The sequence below is a fragment of the Eptatretus burgeri genome, chromosome 4 (genome assembly GCF_056783735.1).
Source record: "Eptatretus burgeri isolate ZD-2024b chromosome 4, Ebu_testis_v1, whole genome shotgun sequence".
Lineage (NCBI taxonomy): Eukaryota > Metazoa > Chordata > Myxini > Myxiniformes > Myxinidae > Eptatretus > Eptatretus burgeri.
Genome location: NC_140964.1, coordinates 107530480 through 107550241, shown reverse-complemented (window position 1 = coordinate 107550241; position 19762 = coordinate 107530480). Strand labels below are relative to the sequence as shown.

The following is a 19762-nucleotide window of genomic DNA, read 5'->3' as shown; positions in this document are numbered from 1 at the left end:
TCGCCTGTGGAAATGGAATTATTCATTGAAGTTATAATAATGTAAAAATGCAAAATTAACTTAGTTTAGTGCTTTGAGAAATAATTTCATAAATAAATGCTGAGAAAACTAGTGAATAGCAGAATACACACATTTCGCTGATTTAGTCGGAAACAACCTTTTAAAACCTTATCTGTCTGGTGACCATCTAAGTCAGCAGCAAAAAAAGACTATCTCCCCCCCCCGCCCCCCCCGCACCCTCTCCCGGGGCTGTAAGCATGTTCCAAAACAGACCAATTATCCTTCTATGTTGTAATTTAAAGTTCACAAAGTTCCATCTGTTGTCTAGACATACCCTGGTAAAACTGTATATATACACTCAATATTCTATGTAGAATTAAGTCTTCAGCTTGCAACGATGTCGCAGGCTGGGGCCTTCCTTCTGTGCACAGAAGTGTCTTTTATTTTACTGAATAAACAGCTTGTATTTAACTAAAGGTTTTTCTGTCTAAGGGTGGATAAAATTGCTTCAACAAGCCTGAACCACGTATGATGCAACCGCAACCACCAGCGAGCAGGGTGAAAACCCTTGTGCCACCGGGTCTAGCTTTGTGCTATAATACGCGAATGGGCGCATCTTGTCTCCATGTTGCTGTGTTAAAACTGCCTGTGCAAATGCATCCCTCTCATGGATATACAGTATGGATAAAACGTTTTGTCATAATCGGGCAAGTCCAAGGCTGGCATTGTTGACAGATACTTTAACCTTGCCGAAATTCTCTTCAGCTTCCTTTGTTCATTCTATTGTTTCTGAGGCTTTGTCCAATACCAAGTCTAACAATGGTCTGACCAATACAGCATAATCTGGTGCCCATTGTCTGCAATACCCGGCCATCCCCAATAAACGTCTCATTGCCTTTTTCTTTTTAGGTTTGGGATGTTTCGGATTGCTTGGACGCTGCCATCTGATAACCTCCTTGAGGTTCCACGAAGCACGTGCCCTAGGTAGGTAACCTGGGTTTCACAAAGCTGTATTTTTGCTTGGACACTTTATGACCTTTCTCGGCTAATGCTTTCAGAAAGGTTAATGTCCCCTTTTCACACTTTTCTTCTGAAGTTGAGCAAATTAAGAAATAATCTGCATACTGCACCAGAGTAGATTCCTCTGTGAATGCTATATCGTTCAAATCCTTGTGGAGTACTCATGAGAACAATGTTGGGTTAAGCAATCCCCTGCGGCAACACCGTCCAAGTGTATTGTACTCCTTCGAAAGTAAAAGCAAATAAGTTCTGTGATTCCATATGAATTGGGATGGAGAAGAATGTACTACATAAATCAATCACTGAGTAGAACACTGTATTGGACGGTATTGATGACAATATTGTCACTGGGTTTGGCACTACTGGGTGAACTGACACGATGCATTTGTTAATTGCTCTCAAGTCCTGTACAAATCGCCATGTCTGTTTTCCTGGCTTTTTCACAGGCAAAATAGGTGTGTTACACTTACTGACAGTTTCTCTAATTACTCCCTGTTCAACCAACTCAGCAATTACTGGAGCGATCCCTTTCTTAGCCTTCTCACGAATAGGATACTGCTTAATTTGAGGTAAGGGCTTAGTTTTATCTACCATGACATGTAATGGCTCTGCATCTTTTATTCTTCCTACATCATTAGGGTGTGTTGTCCACAATCCCTCTGGCACCTGTTTTAAAAACTCGTCCCGATCACTCATAGATAGCATCACTTTATATGGGAGCTTGTCTATCTGTTCAAAAACAGTCATAGAATCCATGAGGGGCTGTTTCATCCATGACGTACAAATTTCTGCCCTTCACTTGACATAAATACTTTCTCAGATGGTGTTTCAATCACATGATCATTGTCCCAATTTATTTGGGCCCTTTGCCTCTTTGCAACTGTCAGTGTGGTTTGTGGGGTTACATTTCTGGTTGTTGCATCAGATCAAGCTGTTCTTGTGTCGTCCTTACTTCAAGGACGACCCCCTCTTTTGCTATCCAGAAATCAGCTGTTTCTATACTAAATTATTGTCACAATATACTTTGTATGTCCCCGATTCTCATATTGTTCGTCCTCTCCCGAGGCATCATGGTATATCATGCAGGGTAAGGGTTCTACCGAATTTGTTGTATCAATGTGGTGGAATTCCAACCAGGATACTAAATCAGATGTGTGTGTTGTTCATCTTTCGGCTGCTCCCATTAGGGGTCGCCACAGCGGATCATCCGTTATGATCCGCATACTGATTTGGCACAGGTTTTACGCCGGATGCCCTTCCTGACGCAACCCTGGTCGCCTCTTACGACACAGGGATCAGGATTTGGGTTTCGCCATGATTCCGGGCTGCTCTACACCCTGCCCAGTGCAGAGCCCCCGTCCTCAAGCGATCCTCCAACCCAAGCCTCCGAGTAGCCGGATTACAGGCGCACGCCACTACGCCCGGTAGGATACTAAATCAGATATTGTTCCTAATTCTATTAGGTTTTTCTTCGTTATTTCTCAGACATTTCCTTCACCTAACTGCCACTAATACACAACCAGTCCTCTTGATCGTGATGACATCTCTAAGGTCTCTTCTTTTTTAATCTTTGGGATATCTAAATATACCCCATATGGTGTACACTTCATTGTGCACCCTAGGCGACAAAGCAAGTCTCATCCCAACAAATTCACGGGCATGTCAGCTGCTAACAAAAAGGGAATGATGCGCCTCCAGAGACCCGAATTTAACCAGTAGCTTTTGCGTGATTGGAACCTTTTCCGCTATCCCAGAAATTCCCACGCTGTTGTGATAGTGGTGTGGTGGGCATAGCATCCTTTCTAATTGTTGAGCGAGTTGCACCCATGTCCACTATAAACGAAATGTCTTTTCCATTTACCTTCAGATTTAAGGTCGGCTCATCTGAATGGGTTGCAGTGAGTAGTGGCAGCATGGAAATCAACTCGCTCTCATGCTGCCAATACCACTTCTTCTGAAATTTTTCTTGTTGCCCGTCTCCCGACTGCCCCCTAAATTGTGGTGTGGGATTTTGGCCCTGCTGTTCGCAAAATGGGCAATCCCTTCTCCAATGACCCGTTTTCCCACAGTTATAGCAAATATTTGAGTCTATAGGGAGTCCTCGCGGTGGTGTTTGGTCTCTATTTTACACTCCCCTCCATTTTGCCCTTGTCTTCAAATCTGACCCGATGGGGGGAGTAATTCATGATGGGGGAAATCCTGGTATTTTATCGTCATCAGATTCTTCTGCTAGGCTGACATGTGGGGCTGTCGGAATCTCTCCCCTTCTTGGCCAGGGTGGATAATCATTTCAGTCCCAGCGATATTCCCCCCCTCCCTCCCCCCCTCCCCTCGCCTCCCCCTTTTCTGTTTTCTTTAAAAATTCTCCACCATTAACATTTGCAAATTTTCTGTTTTGATGGTTTCTTTCTTTTCTGCTATTTTAAAGCAATGTTTTGCCATGGCCAATACCTGATCTGGAGTTTCTGCCTGCCACCCAATTTTCACAAACTTTATTTGTTTAGATATCGGCGGTAGCAATCCCTCTACAAACAAGTTCGTCAATAAGTCATCAGGGATTGACCTTTTTGACCGATTGACCGATGTGGACCTTTTTGGTTGACGGAATTTTACGAAAACACACGTGATAAAGCTGAATGTCTAAACTCGGTGTTTGCAGCTAAATCTTGTGTCCCAAACCCATCACTATCTCTACCCACTTTACCCAGTCGCACCCAACTGTCCCTGGACTCTGTATCCTTTTCTCCTGACAAGGTGGAGAGCTTGCTTTCAAACCTCGAGTCAGATTCTGCAACCGGTCCAGACGGCATCAGCCCACGTGTCCTCAAAGCCTGCTCTTCTGCTCTTGCTCACCCTCTCTCTGTTCTATTCACCCTCTCATTTTCCCAAGGTCATCTGCCATCTGCTTGGAAATCTGCTAACATCACTGCCCTGCATAAAAAAGGTGCAAAAACAGATCCCTGTAACTATAGACCAATCAGCCTTCTCCCAATCTTCAGCAAGGTTATGGAATCCATCATCGCTTCAGACATGAAATCCTTCCTCTTCTCCAATGGCTTGATTTCCAATCATCAATTTGGTTTCAGACCAGGTCACTCTACCCTAGATATGCTGCTACTGCTCTCCCATCAATGGATGGAGGTCCTCAATGCCAGACAGGAAATCCGAGCCGTATCCCTGGACATATCACGTGCTTTTGACACAGTCTGGCACCCTGCCCTACTCACCAAACTCTCTTCCCATGGTATTCAAGGCCATCTCCACTCATGGCTCGCAGACTTCCTCTCCTGTCGCAGTCAACGTGTGGCCCTAAATGGAGTTCTTTCATCCCCTCTTCCTGTGCAGACTGGAGTTCCTCAAGGTAGCGTTCTGGGCCCTGTTCTTTTTCTGGTTTTCATCAATGATCTCTCGGACTCTCTGGAAAATCCTCTATTTCTCTTTGCCGATGACTCCACCCTCTGCCGTACCATCTGTCATCCCTCAGACCGGCAAGCAGCAGCTTCTTCGCTCACTGCAGATCTGGATAAAATCACAAACTGGTCCAACACGTGGAACATGTCTTTCAATCCAGACAAATCTCACACTCTCACTATGTCTCTTCGAAAGGACCGTTTACAAAACCCCCCATCCACTTTCTCAACAATCCTCTGGAAGAAGTCTTTTCTTTCAAGCTTCTGGGTCTCACTATCTGCCATGACCTTTCCTGGGAAAGTCACATTTCCAACCTTGCCTCAAAAGCCAGTCGCCGACTGGGAATCCTCCGTCGTGCAAAGTCCTTCCTCGGCCCTCTTGAGCTCCTGACCACTTACAAAGCTTTTGTCCGTAGCCTGATGGAGTACTGCTCTCCCCTCTGGGCTGGTGCTCCTGACTCCCACCTTTCTCGACTTCACGCTGTCGAAACCAGGGCTTTTAAGATCATTGGCATCTCCCGCAATGAAGCTGAGTCTTTGGGCCTCTCACTCAATCACCGCAGGTTGGTCGGTGGTCTTTCTGTCTTCTACCGACTCCTCTCCAGCCTTGCCCCCCTGCTCTCTCTGCGATTTGTCCCAACCACATTTCCACAGGGCGCTCAAGGTCCGCCAACAACCCCCTTCTGGTAAAACTACCAAAATCACGAATCACTGCTCATCTTCACTCTTTCATTCCTCTTTTTTCCCGCCTTTGGAATAAACTTCCTCACTCTATTCTTTCCCATTCTTCCCTCCAGGCTTTCAAAACAGCTGTTCACCACCACCTCTTATCTTCCCCCATCCAAATCCTCGATCTTTTCTACCCCCGATAATCCACCCAAGCCCACTTCCTTCAATTCTCCTGCTTTCCTTCCTGAAAGTCCCTTTAATGTCCATCTTCCCCTCGCCATGTTCCCCGTCCCATCCCCATCCCTCTCCCTTCCACAGTTCACCTGTGTCTGTTCCCCAATGTTTTGTCCCTTCCACTCCCGCCCCTCTTGTCTCATGCCTCCTTGCTGTGAGTTGTGTGTTAGCTCTCATACGAGCCTCGACCAAGGTATACAAAAAAAAAAAAAAAAAAAAAAAAAAAACTCCAATCTGGGACCATTGCAGGGTCAGTGACATTAATATCTCAAAATTTCAGAACGATCAGTAAACCGGTTTGGGCTGTAGGCGAGCAGACAGACAAACACACAAACACACAAATGGAGGCAATTAACATACTTGTCAAAAAAAAAAATTGGCCAAGTAACAAACAGACACAGACAATGAAAAATCACTCGTAGAGGGACAACTTGGTGAAACGGAACAGCACTCCATCCATCCATTGGGACCATACTCTCTTCAGAGCGTTTGTGCTGCCTCAGCAGTCTCCTTGGCTATTGGGCACAATCCTGGATGGGTCTCCACTCGCCACTCTGACACAGGATAACAGCAAGCTGACCCTCATTTTGCCGACCTCGGAAGAATGACAGGCAGAGTCAACCCCTCCTGGTATTAATATAACATACGAGTGGGATTTGAACTCAGGATCCTAAGATCCCAAGCTCACCACCCTACCCATAAAGCCACCACCAGGCATAACAGCACTCCAGAGAGAACATATCTCTGCAAGGCTGAATAGTTTACATTTTGTTCACCACTGATAGGTCGGATCTGATTTCGGACCTTAACCAAAATCGAATCGGCTTGTTCTTGTCACCTCACCAACTCTTCCACCTCGTTTTGTCACAAGTCGTCCACAAATTTTAGAGATAACATGCTACACATAGTTTTTGGCCCTTCTCTCATTGGTGAAGAATCAAATGCCAAAATTCTCGAATCCAGATCCAGATTCAGATCTTCACAAAAATCGAATCAATTAATCCTTGTCACACACCTAACCTGTCCACCAATTTTCATCTGAATCCATCTTCAACCTTTTGAGATTTCGTGCAATATCGTTTTGGCACCATCTCACAATTGTGAAGAATCAGTTAAAAACTAAATAATTCTCGTATTCAGATCTGTATTCAGATCTTCACAAAAATTGAGTCAATTCTTCTTCGTGGCACTTCCAACCTGTCCATCAAGTTTCGTGTGAATCCATCTGTAACCTTTTGAGATATCGTGCTATATATCATTTTTTGGCCCCATCTCTGAATAGTGAAGAATCACTTGAAAAATTCTCAGATCCAGATCTGGATCTTCACAAAAATCGAATCTTTTTCACACATACAAATCGGTCCACAATTTTTTGAGATATCATGAAATATCGTTTTTAGCCCATTTCTCAATTGTGAAGAATCGCTTAAAAATTGAATAATTCCCATATCTGGATCCGGATGCGGATCTTCACCAAAATTGAACAACTTCTTCCTTGTCCCACACCCAAACTGTCCACCAAGTTTCGTGTGAATCCATCTTCAACCTTTTGAGATATTGTGCTTGTGTATTGTTTTTGAACCTGTCTCTCAATGCTGAAGAGTGAAGAACCACTCAAAAAATTCTCACATCCAGATCCGGATTCGAATCTTCACCAAAATTAAGCATTGTTGTCCTTGGCCAGTCAAACTTGAAAACTGTGGCCAAAAATCGTGTGACAAACAGACAGATAGATAGACAAGCCGGTAGGCAGCGATGGGTCGCCGAGCAAGGAAACTATAAGATATAGAACAAAATGGATGTCATATAGCGGATAGGGAATCACCTTAAGATTATACATATCAAATCTCATCCAGTTCCATCTACTGATAACTACTCGGTATCCATTTGAATGAAAAGTACGGAAAATGCGGTTTGAAATCGGAAATCCCCAAAGTTTGAAGGGGTGCTGTGGGTGAACAAAGATCTAAATCGAAAGTCCGGCTTGATCGTTTGTGCACAATGTATTCCAGACGATTAGTGTGAATTTTCATGACCATCCGACCATAACCCGAGGAGGAGTAGCATTTGGCGTGAAGGCACGTCCAGCTCTTGCATATTATCGAGTTTTGCACTAATTGACCTTTGACCCCTGACCTAAACGAAATCGGTCAATATGTCCTGAGGCATAGTTGTAGTACTCATTGAGTACCATGAACCTGCAAAGTTTCATTCGTATTGATGCACTCACCTGGTCGCAAGGGGGGCCTTCAATTTTCACCAATTTTCGTGCATACCCTAATTGAAGGGGGCACTGCGGGTAAAGTATTCCATATATCACAAAAACCGGAATAGATTTGTTGGAGCATCACCTGTAGATCATTCGTGCCAAATCGCATAACCCTACGTGGGATAATGGCTTTCGGAATTGATTTCGCGTGAACGGTACCGATTTTGAAGGTTTTTCGGTTGTTGCTAGGGAACCAAAGCATCCCTAGCAACCATCAAAATTTCCAAAGCACAAGGTCATAAGGTGTACCTACCACCCGAGTTTGGTCAAAATCCGTCCACGTTGACTACGAATTATGCTGATGACAAACGAACAAACATCCAAACAAACAGACAGAATTACTGACAATCAGGGTCACCTATTTCGGCGACCCAACTATTTTGACGACCCAACAGACACGCCACAGAGCATCATATTTGGGGGAAAAATCACCAAGTAATGACAAAATCCATCCATCGGGACCATTCTCTGTGCAGAGCGTTGGTGCTGCCAAAGCAGTCTCCTTGGCTATTGGGTACAATCCTGGACGGGTCGCCCCTCCAACACAGTATAGCAGGATGCTGGCACTCATTTTGCCGAACTTGGAAGGATTACAGGCCAAGTTAGCCCCACCTCGTACCAATTCAACAGCTGAGCAGGATTTGAACTCAGGACCCCAGGATCCAAAGCCCACCACCCTAACCATTAAGCCAACACCAGGCATAAATACAAAATCGACTGACCAATATACTTGAGAAATCTTCGATTTTGTAAGTAATTAGGCTCGTAGGCCTCTGCTGATGATACACTGCCTGGGTTTGTTGTGTCAGATTTCCATTGGTTTGTTCGGGTTGGGTGTTACTCAAAATGAGGGACCCAGGATCTGGATTCGGTGTTGTTGTCGGAATCGAATCGATGTTGAATAAAAATTATTAGTCAGGTTTAATCAAGCACGTCAGCAGTTATGGTAAACGCCTCAGTGAAAAACAGTTACATAATTTTTGAACGGCCCCATATTGGGGTTAAACAAATTGGGGAACATACACCAGAAACCAAACAATGTGTTAAACTTTGACGAATCAGCTCGTTCTGATATAACCATGGCGGAGGGTGACGTGGATGTGAGGTGTCAAATTAATATTTTATTAGTGCACGAGTAAATACAACCCGTCACTTTGCTGTTGGGAATTTGAAGGGGGGGAGGGAGTTGAAGAGGGAGTGGATTGGAAGAGAGGGGAGTCAAGGGGAAGGGAGTAGGGGTGGGGAAGCCAGGAGGGGTGAGGAAGGGGGAAGCTTGGGAGGGGGTGGGGAGAAGAGGTCCCCCACTAAACGTTGCTACACACTCTGGGAACTCTGCCCGAGTGGAAGCGAGGAGGATGGGTAGAAAGGAGGGAGGAGTGAAGTGGGGAGGGGCAGGGGGTTTGGAAGGAGGTTAGCGTGAGGGGAGGGGTTCTCAACTTGTGTTTGGTCAGGGAGCTTGTGGAGAAGTGGGCGTAGGAGGAGGAGTATAAATAGGATTGAACAAAAATGTGTACGTTAACACCGCACATTGATAAAGCACATGGAGACCATTGGGAGATGTCCATGGGGGTGGACAGGGGAGGGGTAAGCGTGGAGGAAAAGCAGCATGAGGGGAAGAGAATGTGGTGTGAGGGGAAGGGAAGGCAGCATGAGGGGAAGAGAATACCGTGGGAGATGAGGTGCAGGGAAGGGAAGTCAGCACAAGGGGGGGAGAGTGTGAGGGGTGGGGAAGGGAAGACAGCATGTGGGGTGGGGAAGGGAAGAGCGTGAGGGGCGGGGAAGGGAAGAGCGTGAGGGGCGGGGAAGGGAAGAGGGTGAGGGCGGGGAAGGGAAGAGGGTGAGGGGCGGGGAAGGGAAGAGCGTGAGGAGCGGGGAAGGGAAGAGCGTGAGGGGCGGGGAAGGGAAGACAGCGTGTGGGGCGGGGAAGGGAAGAGCGTGAGGGGCGGGGAAGGGAAGAGCGTGAGGGCGGGGAAGGGAAGACAGCGTGAGGGGCGGGGAAGGGAAGACAGCGTGTGGGGTGGGGAAGGGAAGAGCGTGAGGGGCGGGGAAGGGAAGAGCGTGAGGGGTGGGGAAGGGAAGAGCGTGAGGGGCGGGGAAGGGAAGACAGGATGTGGGGTGGGGAAGGGAAGAGTGTGAGGGGTGGGGAAGGGAAGGCAGCATGTGGGGTGGGGAAGGGAAGAGCGTGAGGGACGGGGAAGGGAAGAGCATGAGGGGCGGGTAAGGGAAGAGCGTGAGGGGTGGGGAAGGGAAGACAGCGTGTGGAGTGGGGAAGGGAAGGGTGATGAAATGTGCCCAAACAGCAACATTAACTTTTTAACCGCAGTTATACAGTGCCTCTACAACGTAAACACACCCTTTCAAAATTTTCACCTTTTGTTGCGTTATGCAGCCTGGAATCAAATTGCATTAAATCAGTCTTCCACTTTTTTTCTATCTGATATGTGTGTGTGTGTGTGTGTGTGTGTGTGTGTGTGTGTGTGTGTGTGTGTGTGTGTGTGTGTGTGTGTGTGTGTGTGTGTGTGTGTGTGTGTGTGTGTGTGTGTGTGTGTGTGTGTGTGTGCAAAGCTGCTCCTTGCTTGATAATAACAGACAGAAAGTGCTTTACACGAGGCTGTGATCTCACTCACCACAAGAGGTCACTATTCAATCACAATAATACCATGTGAAGGTGTGTAACTCAAATCAAAAACAGAAGATGCATGCCTGAACAAATATATTGTCATTTGTCAGAATTAAATGATTTCGTTAGGATTCAAGATGTTTGCATGGCATACAGTAGAAACAGTATAGGGAGGATTAACAAAGACACTTCACATCTAAAAATGTAATGTAAGTGAAATTTCGATTTTAAGATCCTGTACATTGAGGAAGGACTCGAACGGAGTGAGTCCATCACTCCACTGTTTCTTTGTGGGTGTCTCCTCTACTAGCTCAAGCTCCTTGATCGCTTTCAGGTAACTTAATGGACAAAATGGAATGCCTACAGAAAGCAAGGAAAGGGACCAATTTAACAACAACTGTCTGTAGTTTCTACGATGCAAATATAAGTTCTGACAGTCATGGGAAAAATCTGATCAGAAAAGGTTCCAAGACTTCATTTTAAAAGTTTTCTGATATGTTGATTTATTATTATTATTCCTTCATCAAAGAGTGGAATGTTTAATCTCACGAATCAATTTGGAACACCAAAGCTGAATTACCAAATGCTTATTTCAAATTGATGGCGTCACATCCAAAATATCCAAGTCGCTATTTGAAGTTAGCTTCGTTGTTCATCTTATGAAATACACGTAAGAGAGGGTTAAGCACGGACTGTGTTACTGGTTGTAACTAAAATGTTGTAACTAAAAACAACTAAAATGGCTGCCAGTCTACCAGTCGGCCATCTTTGATCATACCGCAAAATAACGTGATGTCATGTGTGTGCCATAGTGTTTTGTGCTTGTGCAAAGTTTGAACAAAATCGGACCAGGCACGTCCGAGAAATGGTTGAGGACACGTTTAAGTGATGAAATGGCCGCCAGTCTGCCATGTTGGATCTGATCTTGGAAAAAAAAAATGAAGTGCAAATGGAAGTCGTCATTCATTAATTAATTATCAGTGTGCCGAGTTTGAAAAAGATCTTAAGTCCAAGTCCAACAAATGGTAAAGGACAGGTTCAATGCCAGGTTTTCTTAAAACTAAAATGGCCGCCAGTCTACCAGTAGGCCATCTTTAAACAGATCGCAAAATCAAGTGAGGTGTCATGTGTGCCATCATGGACTGTGCTTGTGGAAATGGTTTCATCCATTGGGATCATAATCGATGCAGAGCGTTGGTGCTGCCGAAGCAGTCTCCTTAGCTATTGGGCACAATCCTGGACAACTCACCACTCCAACAGGGGATACCAGCATGCTGGCATTCATTTTACTGACCCCATAAGGATGACAGGCAGAGTCAGCTCCACCTGGTATTAATTTAACAGCTGAGTGGGATTTGAACTCAGGATCCTCGGATACCAAGCCCACCACACTAACCACCACACTAACCATTTACTCAAGAACTTAAGATCTTAAGCCAGCCACCTTAACCTTTATACCAACATCAGGCTTTCTGGTTTACACAGTATGTTTGCCAATTGTATCAGATTTTCAGGAAACCTTGTAGGAATATTCAGCGTTAGCCCAAAAGGAAAAGCAATCCCAAATGTAGGCCTTTACCATGCTCTTGTCTTTTGTTTACAGCAACAATGAGGACAATAGATTGCCAACCTTGCAACAATGGAAACGTCACAAATATCAACATCATCAAGACGTACATCCTCTTTATGGCAGTTTGTATGATCTTCAGCAATATCACCCAGGTATGGTTTTGATGGCGACTTGTTCAAAAATTCACAATCAAATAGAAAAGGTAAATATACCCAAACTGCCGTTCTGGACTCGGGTAGAGCATGACACGGTATTGGGGAGTGTCATGCTGCATTGTTCACGTCACGTGTGGAGACAAAATCCCGTGAAGAGATGGTCGTTGTATTGAAGCGTTGATGAAGTATTTGTGTTGCAGATTTTGCTTGCGGTACAGAGATGGTGTCACAGAACTGCCACATGGAACTGCAGGAAGTGGAAGCTTTTTTCTAAAAGTAAACTCTTAAATATCGTGGGTTTGAATATCGAGGGTTTCGACCAACCGTGGGCAACATCTTGTGTTCCGATTTCGTTGTCATGGGGTTTAATTTTGATCTGTAAATCAGCAATACTGCTGCGGTGCAGTGGGTAACTGAGCCATGCAGCGTGCACAGCACAGTACTGGACCGATCTCCATGGAAACACCACTTCAGTATGACCTTCCATGCAATTGTTATCAACTCCTTTGTTTTCGGTAATTTTTGATTTCATTGATTTTTCACCATGGCTCCCTGTTGAAACTGTTGAATTCAAACTGTTGAAGTGGTGAACCAAATACTATTATTTAAATTAAAAGATTAACTTAAACTTTCCCCGTCCTAGGGACGGGTACTCTTCCTTCTTCCTGGTATTATATATATATATATATATATATATATATATATATATATATATATATATATATATATATATATATATATATATATATATATATATATATATATATATATATATACCCCCGAACTTGGCGAGGCAGCAGGGCACAGATTGAGTTCTATCACAGCACTTACTGCACAGCCTGTGAGCAACAATTATTGTCTGTCACACCAACACATTGTTTCTGCCCTGCTGATTACCACTTAGGAGGTTTGCAGCCAGGAATAATAAATTAAACGTGAGGAGCACACTGATCCTAATTGTGACATGACACTGATGTCATGCACATAAATGTTGCTGACACATCACCGCCAAACTAGAATGGCATCAGTGTGGCACTCAGGTCTTTACAGACTGAGATTTATGCCTTTATGTTCACTAATAAATGAAAAGAGAGCCGTCGATCTCGATTTCACCCTTATGATGAGCATATCAGGATGACGTAATGCAAATCTTTTATTGGTGATCATACTACGCTCGTTGCTAAATACAAATTGAACCACCGAGCTTGACGAAGCAGCAGTATCATGTCACATGACTACGGTCAATGTGATATTCAGGTATGTATATATATATATATATATATATATATATATATATATATATATATATATATATATATATGTATGTAAACAATTAACCCCTCACCACACTCCTCCAGCCAAAGAAGCTTCATAAAGCAACCCAAGAAAACCTACACAAGGTAAGCGCTTTGCTGTTTCGAACCCTTCCCAGAGTTCCTCAACAACCATATAGACGTTCACAAATAGTACACACATGAGAATCCCAATGCTACACACTCCCTCAGCTACCAGACCGGTTTCATCTGCTATTGGCGAATCATCAGCACTTACCTCGTGCAGGTCTTCTTGGGTTGCTTTATGCAGCTTCTTCGGCGAGAGGAGTGTGGGAGTGGTCAATTTCTATATAATCCAAGCCACCTGAGTTTATTTGATTAGGTGAGATTTGATTGGCTCTTCCCTCCATTCACAGGTGAGAGATGTGGGGGTGTGTGTATATATATATATATATATATATATATATATATATATATATATATATATATATATATATATATATATATATATATATATATATACATATATATAGTTGCGAATTCGCGCCCGCCGGCGTGCGAACGGCCACGTAACTCGAATCGCGGCACGTCGCCCACCGGACGGACAATTCTGTCATGACCCTCTCGGACCAATGCCGGGAGCTCGTCACGGGGTGGGCCTTTCGGCCTCACCACGATCGAGCCAATCAAACACCCGCGTGGGATAGGGTTGTTCGCCAAACTCGACCAACCTAAGTACCCACGCGGAGGGTAGACCGGGCGATCGCACCTCGCCGCAGGTCGACTCCGGACACGGGCCACTTAAGCGATCCGTTCCGTACTATCGGGATAACCGAACGGTCTTATCGTCGGCCTCGACGGTTCCGATTAATTATCGGGTGTATTAAGCCCACTACCAACCCTTTACGTGAAGCAAGATGGAGATTCAACTAAAGAAAAGACGAAGCGAAACGGGAAAACAGTTCAACATGATACACATTTATTCCGCGGCCCACGGAGAGCACACATATACAATTAAACAGAATGCACATAAAGCAATTGCAACAAAAGAAACAACAATGCAGATCTACAACCGACTACGCGTACACACGGCAACACTTACACAGTTTTACTTCACCAGACTGGCACCACACACACACACGTTTACACAGAAACAAAAGAAAAGGGCCACCCCCAAAGACAAGGGGGCAGACGGGGCCTGTGGGCCAATATTTGCGTGGGACCTGAAAGAGCGGTCAGGTCCGCGAGACCGGGTGGATCCTACCCATGTCTTTGTGATGAGCCGCAAATGTGGCAGCGCGGCGGTGCCCCGACTTCGTGCTCCTTCGCGGGTTTCATTGGCACTGCTTGGAGTGGGGTGGGAACGGGGCCCCCCTTTTCGGATGATCTCAACGCGGGGAAAATGGGGGGGGGATTGTTGATGCTCTGGGGAAAGAGGATAGCTGGCTTGCTTGGGTCCCGTGACGAGCGTTCCACCGCGACCTCATCGCCGACCGCCGTCTTCCTTGCCTCAGACCTGAACTCCTCGGTCTCTTCCCCAATTCTCCTCAGCCGACTGCAGCAAATCACCTGTACGCCCTCACCTCCCGACTCCACTCCGCGCTCCAACCCGACTCTGCCCAAAACACTCTCCGCTCTTCTGAGGCCGACTCTGCCCAAACCGACTCTGCCGAGACTAACTCGACCCAAACCGACTCGACCGAGACCGACTCGACCCAAACCGACTCTGCCGAGACCGACTCGACCCAAAACACTCTGCCACTGCCACACTCTGCCGCTCCACACTCTGCTCTCCAACCAAAAACCTGACTCGCCAAATTCGCCCCGCGCTCGGCGCTTTATCGGCCGGCAGGAGAACCCATATGCAAATTTCTGGATCAGAACGAGCTCGGGGGTGGAGCCACGCTCGCCCATTGGACGGAGAAAAAGGGGCGTGAGTCTCCCGTGATCCTAGAATTTGCATATCTCGAATTCACACAGACGTGCCTGGAGGCGGGGCCAAACCGCCCCGCGCTTGCTGGTTGGATGGATCAGAAGTGGGCGTGTAGCATTCCTGATCCGAATTCTCCTCGGAAAGGCCGCATTTTGCACTCGCGGCTCGGCGCGCGTCCCGTACGAGCCCAGGACAGCCTGACGCTCGGTGTTCACAGGTGGTGCGGGAATGGCGGTCGAAGGAGGAGAGGTGTAGGTGGTGGAGGGTTTATCGTGGTGGTTTATGGCCATGGTGGAGTTCGGAATGGCGCTGATGCGATGTTTGCGGGAGCGAGTTGTGAAGGTAAAGATCGTGGCTGTTGGCGTTGTTGTTGTTGTGAAGCGGCGTTGTGGTTGGTGGTTGTTGTGTGATGGCGGTTGAGACGTGGCTGGTTCAAAATAAAGATAGAACAGAAAAACGACTATCTCAAAGCATCGCAGCCCGAATGAATCACATTTATTCCCGCTAAACAACGGGTTTGGGGCTGACTACACATGTACTTACAGAGATATCTCACCATCAGGACCTGAATGGTGGTTTGCGAATTTCCACAACCGCAACAATATATATATATATATATATATATATATATATATATATATATATATATATATATATATATATATATATATATATATATATATATATATATATATATATATATATATATATATATATATATATATATATATATATATATATATCTTCTTCTTCTTCTTTCGGCTGCTCCCGTTAGGGGTCGCCACAGCGGATCATCCGTATGATCCGCATAGTGATTTGGCACATGTTTTACGCCGGATGCCCTTCCTGACGCAACCCTGGTCGCCTCTTACGACACAGGGATAAGGTACACCTATTTTAACCGGGGTATACACCGGCCCAGTATACTGGTACTCATTTCACCGACCTCGGAAGGATGACAGGCTGAGTCAACCCCTTGGTGTATTAATTCAGTGGCCCAACGGGGCTTGAACTCAGGACCTTTTGGATCCCAAGCCGCTGCCCTAACCACTGCGCCAACACCAGGCTATATATATATATATATATATATATATATATATATATATATATATATATATATATATATATATATATATATATATATATATATATATATATATATATATATATATATATATATTGCTTTTGTGTATATATATACATATATATATATATATATATATATACATATATATATATATATATATATTTCTTTTGTGTATCGATATATATTATACATACCTGTCCCATAATTACCTTGAGGGATACTGGCTTCGAGAGTTAGAGCAAAGGGAGAGAACTCTTTCCAAAGCAACCTGCTGTTTGTGAGTACACTGGAAATGTGATCGTCACGAGAGGAATAAACTCTGGATACCATTAGCTGGCAGTTTAGAAATCAGGGTGAGATGTCACACAGAATCAAATGCATAAGGCATATCCAGTGAGAAGGCCCTAACTTATTGTTTGACATTATTGGCATCCATCCATTATTCATGTCGAAGAAGCTACATGTCGAAGATGGAATTCCCTGTGCTGAAGCCAAACTGATGATCAAACAACAGACAGTTTGAGAAAAGTTGAGTCATGAGGTCTGCGCGATTTATTGATTCCATCAATTTGCCTATGTTGTAAAGAAGGCGGATTGGTCTGTCGTTGAGAGAAGGAATACTCGTCTTGGTTAAAAACTGATGATAGACTGTGTTGACGACTTGACACAGAAGACAAAAATAGATTTTCCAAAACAAGAGTTGAGAAAGCTGAAGTCCCCCTCATTATGAAACGAGGTGTGTCAGCCTCACCTTTTTTTCTTACGGCAGTAAACTTGTGCTTTCCTAACTCTTGTTTAAAAAAATTTATTGTGTAATTGAGAGAGGCCATTTTAGCAGTATTCTTCTGAATTGGGGTAACTTTTGTGATTTTCCTTGGTGCATGCAGGTGACCCGAGGATAATATAACCTTGTGCAGTAGATAGTAGAAAAATCGTGCAAATTATGATACAAGCAGCAAATTTTGCATTTCTGTTCTGCAGGGCTTTCTGATCAAATCTGCCTGATTGGCCATTTGAAAATCCAAATTTTGAGAAATTTGAAGAAAAAAAAAAACTTCAAAAAAGTTTGAAGTCACAGCTGGCTGAAATTCTTGAAGCACAAGTGAACATCCCAGACAGAGAACCAAGGGAGATGCAGTCATCATTGATGGCTCAGCACTTATCAATGCCCTACCTCCACGCACTTCAAAGATATTTGATGACCATGCTAAAGAAGACATCATCCTAAAGGTGGGATCCTATGGTGCCAAGTACGAGAGGGTGGACGTAGTGTTGATGTGTACAAGAAGTTGATGTGTACAGTCATTGTCACAAAAGGAGAAGATGCCATTAGCAACACAAGGAAGTCACTGGATGCTGTGTCTCCATGTTTTCATGAAGAAGCTGACACTCGAATATTTGTACACGCCAGGGATGCAACGACGGAAGGTAGCAAGTCCATTATCATAAAGGCTAATGACATGGACGTACTCGTCATATCAATATCTGCACTGTCATCCTTGCAGGAACTAGGTCTTGAGAACATGTGGATTGCCTTTGGCCAAGGAGCCAAGGTGCGATGGATTCCAGTCCATGAGGTAGTTTCTGCAATAGGGCCTGAGAAAGCTAGAGGGATCCCATACTTCCATGCGTTCACTGGATGTGACGTCGTGTCTGCTTTAAAGGGAAGAAAACTGCATGGCAGACTTGGAACGTCTTTGATGATGTTTCTGAAACATTCACCAATCTCAGCCAGCATCCAACATTGATTCGTGATCTTGACTTTTTTGACGTTTTTTTTTTTTTCAAATTTTTCAAAATTTGGATTTTCAAATGGCCAATCAGGCAGATTTGATTAGAATCCCCTGGAGAACAAATGTGCCAAATTTGATGCTTGTATCATCATTTGCACGATTCCTCTCAAAAATTGCTGTTATCTGCCCCCACTAACCTGGAAAAGAGCAGTGAAAGTTGAGTGGACAGCATATGATCACTTTTTATGTATTCATGCATTTCCGCCCTCTGGTCGAAGGGCGAGGGGCAATGGAGGAGTCAAGATCGATGATAAATTTCTCCACCTTTGCAGGAAGGAAGTCTATATAGCCTCAGATGTTTTCAGTGAAAAGAGTGTGGGGGCGGGGCTGGGGGGGGGGTGTTGGGGTTGTAGGTTGGGTACAGCTCATTTTCAAATAATGGCACAATGGCCCTGGAGCTAATGTGGCAGTGGGCATTCAAAATCAGGATGTATGAGGTGACTTTGACCTGTTTAACTCCACAATGAAAGAAGAAAAAGTATTTTTTGTGTAGAATTGTTTGCGAGATTATAAATGTGGCCTATAAAGGGTCATTCACAAAATTTTGATTGAAATTCCATGTTTATAATCAGGTATCGATACAAATATTAGTTTCTGACCTTTAGACCTTGCAGTAGCCCAGTTTGTGATTTGGGGGATGACTTAAAATGCAAATAGCCATACTATGGAAGGATTTCTTGCAGGTTCTGTGAAAATGTCACCTTCAATTTTGGATGTGATGGTTCGAATGTTTTTGGACAGACATACTGTATGTACATTGACATAAGCTGTGAACAACATACAATCTGCACGCTCGATCAATTGCGACAGGTAATACTGGTAGGGAAGAATGGCAGCTAACATTAATGACAATATCGATGGCAGATAGAAATGGTCGGTAGGATTCATGGCAGGCAACAATGGCAAGTACGAAAATGTCAGGTAAAGTCGCCTCATAATTGTGATGGACACATGGTAAAGGACACATGGTAAAGGACACATGGTAAAGTAGCCTCATAAATTTTCGTGGAAGAGAGAAAATCTGACCCCGGTGACTGAGCCCTAATCCACATAACACATCAGGAATAAATGGCAGGTGAAACATGCAGGTGCAGCTGGGAAGACAACCTAACCTTCCAGGAACACAAATCTCCAGGTCCACGAACAGTATCTGTTATGTACCATCTTTACCCACCTTTGAAGTAACCTGCCATGTATGTTGCCTCCTCATTGTGACCATTTTATGTTGCCCTGAAAATATCAAGTCAACCACAATTATTTGACTGGTATGACATGTCTGAGTAGATCTGAGTGGGGCAAGCAAATGACTCCCTTCAAGCAGGTCATTAATTAACCAGCTGGGTTTTACTGACAATCAGAGAGCGATGTGATCATTTTCCTGAAAGCAGCTCATCTATCTATAATTCCAGCAATCTCTGTGTGTCTGTCTGTATGTGTGTGTGTGTGTCTGCGACCGCCGTTTCTCGACAACCCCTGGTCCGATCTCATTGAAACTTGCGAGGAATATTGCGGGGGACCCAGGACGTGCCTTTTCAAGGTTTGATATTAATCAGACAAGCTGTTCCCAAGTTGCGGTTATTTATCTGTCAACCAATCACAGGACACGGTGCTATGACGTCACAATGATTCCTCTTTTTTTATATGATGTCACAATTGACGCTGGGACCTGAGTATGTGCCTTTCCATAGTTTGATATCGTTCTTCTTCATCCGTTTCAGCTGCTTCCCA

The 19762-nt window shown here is 44.6% G+C and overlaps 1 protein-coding gene across 1 annotated transcript; it reads left to right on the top strand.

Moving 5' to 3' along the window:
- The first annotated feature begins 399 nt into the window (after positions 1 to 399).
- LOC147028858 (uncharacterized) lies at positions 400 to 12564 on the top strand. The gene is made up of 5 exons (XM_085876508.1): positions 400 to 558; positions 910 to 984; positions 1467 to 1589; positions 11826 to 11944; positions 12148 to 12564. Exons 2-5 carry the CDS (start codon positions 917 to 919, stop codon positions 12219 to 12221), a joined length of 384 nt encoding a protein of 127 aa, XP_085732634.1. The 5' UTR covers positions 400 to 558; positions 910 to 916; the 3' UTR covers positions 12222 to 12564.
- The last annotated feature ends 7198 nt before the right edge of the window (positions 12565 to 19762 follow it).

Excerpts from the sequence above, each read along its gene's own strand:
- LOC147028858 (XM_085876508.1), top strand. The coding sequence starts at position 917 with ATGTTTCGGATTGCTTGGACGCTGCCATCTGATAACCTCCTTGAGGTT. Across the intron at positions 985-1,466 it reads CCACGAAGCACGTGCCCTAG|GCAAAATAGGTGTGTTACAC; the intron begins GTAGGTAACCTG and ends GCTTTTTCACAG. Across the intron at positions 11,945-12,147 it reads TCTTCAGCAATATCACCCAG|ATTTTGCTTGCGGTACAGAG; the intron begins GTATGGTTTTGA and ends TTTGTGTTGCAG.